At 49.6% G+C, this 6384-nt stretch overlaps 1 protein-coding gene across 1 annotated transcript; it reads left to right on the plus strand.

Moving 5' to 3' along the window:
* Positions 1–4323: 4323 nt before the first annotated feature.
* Positions 4324–4944, plus strand: LOC119462364 (uncharacterized). Its single transcript, XM_037723707.1, has one exon. It carries the CDS (start codon positions 4324–4326, stop codon positions 4942–4944), a length of 621 nt encoding a protein of 206 aa, XP_037579635.1.
* The last annotated feature ends 1440 nt before the right edge of the window (positions 4945–6384 follow it).

Raw genomic sequence — 6384 nt, forward strand, 5'->3', positions numbered from 1 at the left:
TGCCATCGAAAGAGGTAGTGCCCTCAAGTATAAGCAGAACCAAAGTGAACGAGAGCTTCGCGAGCAGCTTGAATATTTTACTTGCATGGAAAACATCCAGCCTGGTGTTTTTAAGAACGAAATGAGAGACGTGAAGAGCCAACTGGAGCAAATTGACGCTGAGAAGTACAAGGCCGCGATAATACGCACAAGAGCAGAAAAATTGTGGGTAGGTGAAAGACCAACGAAGCGGGCGTTGTCTGATGAAAAGAGATATGCGTGCCAGAAAGAAATCAGTCGAATAGCTAGTGGCAACGATATGACGTCCGGATAGGAAGGTGATCATGCGCGTGATAGCTGATCATTTTACTGAGCTGCTTGGACAACAAAGGAACAGTGTGGAAGGGTTCCGGGAGAGATTTTTACTGTTTATGCCGAAGGTGGACGATGACGTTAAAGCACGTTTGGAAGAGCAGATTACTCTACAGGAAGTCGAGGATGCAATCGACGACTTGACGCTGGGCAAAGCGCCCGGGCCCGATGGCCTTGGGGCCGCCTTCTACAAAGCTTTTAAATGTAGGGTTGCTCCCTTGTTGCTTAATGTTTTCGCTGAAGCTTATGACAGCAAGCGAGTTCCGCTGTCTTTCAGAAGATCACACGTTTTGATACCCAAAAGTGATGACCCGGAAAAACGTCTCTCTGTGGGTTCTTATCGTCCGATCAGCCTCACTAACGTTGACTATAAAATACTTATGAAGGTATTAGCCAAAAGACTCCAGTGGGTTATTACAAAGCTGGTAGGGCCACATCAGACTTGTGGTATTTAAGGCCGCAGCATAGCGACAAACATACACGTAGCCTGAAGTGTGCTTGAATGTTGTGACGTTTTAGGCGAACGCGTGGCATTGATGCAGCGCGACCTGGCAAAATCTTTTGACCGTGTCTCGCACGAGGTTTTATTCGGCATTCTAGAACACTCAAATGTTGGCCATGTAATACTAGAAGGCGTAAGAATGGCGTACACGGACTGCACCACGCGTATTATTGTCAACGGGGACCTTACGGAGAGCGTGAACGTTCGCTCCTCAGTGAGGCAAGGATGCCCTTTGTCACCTTTGCTGTTCGCACTTTATCTCGAATCGCTCTGTTTGGCCATTGACCACAGTGAAGCTATTACGGGCTTCAGGCTGCAGACAGCACACGTCAAAATTTTGGCTTACGCAGATGATGTAGCCGTATTCTGCTCGGACAGTGAGAGCATCAAACAAGTCACTAATATCGTTTGTGACTTTTGTGACTGCACCGGTGCCCACATAAACTGGGATAAGAGTTACGGGTTTTGGCATGGCGACTGGAATGTCACGCCAGAGCATTTCTCTCGGTTACATTGGTCGACAATTCCAACGCGTTACCTAGGCGTGCCACTTGAATCCTATCGTGAGCCCGATGCGTACTGATCTGAGCAGGCGCAATTCACGAAAGAAAAGTCTACTGCGTGGCAAGGCAGGCAATTGTCTATTTTTTCACGGGCCACTGTGCGCAACATTTTTCTAATTTCTAAAATCTGGTATGTGATGAATGTGTTATGTGCATCCTGAATTAGCATACAAAAACTTCACCGTGTTTTTGCTGTTTTTATTTGGGCGTCCACTTGGGAGCGGACTATCCGAACGAATTTGTTTCGCCCTGTTAAGAAAGGAGGGCTTGGTCTTGTTCATTTGTTTTTGAGACAGGTTGTGTCACGATTTGTGTATTTACGGGATCAAAATCACTAGTTCCTGCACATTGTCATGCAAATGAGGCTGTGGCGACTACTCCCGGAACTAATTGTGTCGTCGCGTGAAATGATTAACGGTTCTGTAACCGGGTGCCTACGCAAGGTGGTTCTCTCGTTCAGGTTGCTGAAAGCACGTTTTTCTTTAGAGTACTTATTTAATGTTACGAAGAAAAAACTCTATAAGGACCTAGTGGAAAACATGCTCCCAGAGCCCTTGTACCGTTTAGCTCCGTCGATAGCTCAGTTAGTAGAGCGGTGGACTGTAGGAGTACTATTGGATAAACAGCCCTTGTACCGTATCCCACATCGCGGAGGCCCAGGACAGGATGTGCTCAAACGAGTAAAGAAAATGCCTATACAACCATCAGTTAAAACCTTCTTCTTTCAGTTGCACACGAACACACTCGCTGTGTAAACCTGGCTTAAAGATAAAGGCATCTTTGTACCCTGGACTACCGACTGCTCCTTGTGCAAGAAACCAGAAACGATCGAGCACGCATTCCTAGATTGTTGGGACCCAATCTTTCACTGGGATGTGCTTCAGCGCACTTTAAAGAAACAACTACCCCTTGACCCATATGGCATTCGTTTCTTGCCAGTAGACGTATCCGAGGATATTCCGTACGATTTAATCATGGTCCTAGGACTCCATGCCTTGTGCAAAACTAGAATGGAATATCGGCATGCTGATAAAAATGTACGCTCTGTTCGCGAACATTTTATTGAAAGTGTTGTGCGTGTGCGAGATATGTATCGCGCTCTAGCCGATCCACCAGACTAGATCTCTTTATTTGATGTGTTGGCATGCATAAAAAGATTTTAACCCCGCAGTAGCCAAAGTCTGGCTGCCACGTTTTATTCCCTGTAACGTGTTATTTCGGCAATAAAGAAAAAAAGCGCAGTGGCTTAGTTGGTTATAGCGCCTTTATAGTAAACAGGAGATCGTCAGTTATAATCTCACCAGTGCCTCACGTCATTGCTTTTGACCTTTTTATGGTTCACAGGACAATACCTGCGATTGAGGTGAATGCGCAAAAGGCGGGTAATGCACGGCGCAGTGGCTTAGTTGGTTATAGCGCCTTCCTAGTAAACAGGAGATGGTGAGTTCTAATCTCACCAGTGCCTCACGTCATTGCTTATGACCTTTTTATGCTTCACAGCACAATACCCGCGATTAAGGTGAACACTAGAGATGGGCAAAACGGCTCACTTCAGTGAGCGGCTCGGAACGGCTTCGCTCACTGAAATGAACCGGTTCATTTGAACGGCTCACCGGTTCACTTAAACGTGTAACCTGTGTTATGCATATTCTATAGTTATGTGGCTTTGAAAAACACGATATATGCATAATTTATTAACCGTGTTATTGGTATTTTCGATATGTTTAGAGAATATTTTTACATATATTGAAAGCGTGAATTTTCAGTTGTAATGAAGGTTTCTTTTCTGATATTGGGGATAAAATGCTTATGATACTATGACAGGCAGAATGCGAAGTACTTCTTTCAGAAAGAAAAGTATTGTGGCGGCCTCACGGTCGCACAGCAGCAGCCAGACACCCTTTCCCATCTTAGGCTCGGTGAAATCTTATCGCGTTGTGTGCGGGAAAGGGAACTGGTGCGAGGGTGCGCAACTGAGCCGTAGAGGCTGTACGATTAGGAAAAAAAAAGTTAGTTGTTCCTTGTTCTTCAGGGACGCACTACTCGCTTCTACCTGCTGATTTCCAGCCACGCTCGCGTCCCACACAACATTGGTGACCCGGACGAGCAGCTAAGGGCTATGGACACACCTCAAGGCACCGAAATTTCTACACTCTCCGGCGTCGACGTCAAATTGCCTCCGTTTTGGACTGCGGATCCTGCATTGTGGTTCATTCAGGTAGAATCACAATTCGCTGCACGGCGCATCACAGCAGATTCCACGAAATACCATTATGTGGTGAGCAGTCTGCCCCCATCAACCGCTAGCGAAGTTCGAGACCTGTTGCTTTCTCCATCAGCAGACAACGTTTACGAGGCGTTGAAGGCAACACTCATTCGCAGAATCACGCCCTCCGAAAGCCAACGGCTACAACAGCTTCTTCATGAAGCCAACCTCGGCGACAGAACGCCAAGCCAGCTGCTGCGTCACATGCAGGAATTATTGGGCAGCAAAGTGGACGGTCTTGACAGCCTGCTGCTCCGAGAAATATTTCTACAGAAAATTCCCCCGAACGTCAGAATGGTCATGACTGCCTCAAATGAGAATGATCTATCCAAACTGGCCGAGTTAGCGGACAAGCTCGTGGCGGTAGCTCCCACATCTGTCGCGGCCGTCACAAGCGATCAGTCTCCACATGAACAGCTTCAAGAGATGAAGAACGAAATATTGCGTCTCGTGGATTCCGTGGCCGCCCTCCATACCGCGTCACGGTCAACCAGTCGGGGTGCTCCGCAATCGCCTACGAAACGCCAAAAACTATGTTGGTACCATCGCAAGTTCGGCAATGCTGCACGCAAATGCGTACCACCCTGCGAGCTCTCGGGAAACGCCCCGGGCAGGCGCTGAGGGCGACCAGCGCTTCTGCCATGCAAGAACGTCGCTCATCAGTATTTTTCCTAACCGACCGCAACAGCGGCTTCCGCTTCCTCGTCGACACAGGCGCAGAAGTGAGCGTACTCCCAGCATCGCCCGCGGACCGCAAGCGCCCGAACACATCGCCTCTGCAAGCAGTCAACAACACGGCCATCGCCACGTACGGAAACCGCTCGCTAACCGTCAGTCTGGGCCTGCAGAGAACACTGCGATGTATCTTTATACTAGCCGACGTGAAATTCGCCATCCTCGGGGCGGATTTTCTGCGCCACTTTGGACTGTTAGTCGACGTGCGTAACCGGAGGCTACAGGACCCTGTGTCACAAAGCGATGTAAAAGGCAAGCCTTCAAGACATACGCCGCTCAGCCCTACGCTGATCAAGCCAGCAGGTCCTCTTCGCTGCACTTCCGTACTCAGCGAATTTTCTGACCTGACACACCAGCGCCAAGTGGGATCCCCAGTAAAACACGACGTGTTTCACCACATCACCACAACTGGACCACCGTTTCACGCTCGACCACGTCGATTGCCGCCTGAAAAACTGGTGGTGGCAAGACAGGAATTCGACCATATGTTGAAGTTGGGCATCATCCAACCTTCTTCCAGTCCTTGAGCCTCTCCCCTTCACATGGTTTCTAAGCGATCATCGGGTGACTGGCGTCCTTGCGGGGACTATCGAGCGCTGAACAGTGTTACAACGCCCGACCGGTACCCCGTGCCACATATTCACGACATACTGGCAGGTCTGCATGAGGCCAAAATTTTTTCAAAAATTGATCTCGTGCGCGCATACCACCAGATACCTGTGTCACCGGAAGACGTCCCCAAGACTGCTATCACTACACCCTTTGGTCTATTCGAATTCCTGCGCATGCCATTCGGCCTTCGCAACGCGGGTCAAACGTTCCAAAGTTTTATCGACGGTGTTTTACGGGGCCTCAAGTTTTGTCACGCCTACCTGGATGACTTGCTTATCGCGAGCACCACCCCAGAAGAACATGAAGCACACCTGCGGATTGTTTTTCGGCGCCTATCTGAGCACGACGTTATCGTCAACGCGGCCAAAAGTGAACTCGGCGTGCCTGAGTTATCATTTTTGGGCCACATCATTTCGAGCGCGGGAGTACGGCCACACCCATCTAAAGTGCAGGCCATACAAGATTTTCCACTGCCGACAACGAAGCGCCAACTACGTGAATTTCTCGGATTGCTGAACTTCTACCGCCGCTTTGTGCCCAAATGCGCACATATCATACAACCACTTCACGGACTGCTGAAGGCAACGCAAGGATCTTCGAATGACCTGCCTTGGTGCGAAGAAGCAAAAAGGGCTTTCAACCAAAGCAAGCAGGCCTTGGCAAATGCGGCTCTCCTGGCATACCCGCAGCCAGGAATTCCCCAGTGTTGAATGGTCGATGCCTCAGACATAGCCATCGGCGCCGTGTTGCAACAGCTGAACGACGGCACATGGCACCCAACTGCATTCTTCTCGAGGAAGCTGACGCCTAATGAGCGCCGCTACAGCACCTTCGGGCGCGAACTGCTAGCCGTCTACTCAAGTATACGCAACTTCCGGCATTTCTTGGAAGGCGTGGAGTTCTTCATTTTAACCGACCATAAACCGCTGACCTATGCTCTCCGCTCTATGCGTTCGGACGGTGGCACGCACACGGCCCGTGAACTTCGGCAACTGGCATACATCACCGAGTTCACTACATACATCCGCCACGTAAAAGGGAGCGACAACGTCCTTGCCGACGCCCTGTCACGGAGCGCTATAAACTTCGTCAACGATCCAGAAGGAGTTAACTTCGACGCGCTGGCGGCAGCCCAAAGAGAAGACGAAGAGCTAAAAAGCCTCCTAACAACAAAAACGGCCCTCAAACTACAGTGGATGCAGATTCCGGGATCAGGCGACCAGATTTGCTGTGACACCTCCACGGGCAACCCACGCCCCTTCGTGCCTGCCAATCTACGTCGCCGCATTTTTCTTTCTGTTCACAAGCTATCGCATCCTGGAATCAAAGCTACGCAAAAGTTGCTCACAGCAAGG

This window comes from Dermacentor silvarum, chromosome 8 (assembly GCF_013339745.2).
Source record: "Dermacentor silvarum isolate Dsil-2018 chromosome 8, BIME_Dsil_1.4, whole genome shotgun sequence".
Taxonomy (NCBI): Eukaryota; Metazoa; Arthropoda; class Arachnida; order Ixodida; family Ixodidae; genus Dermacentor; species Dermacentor silvarum.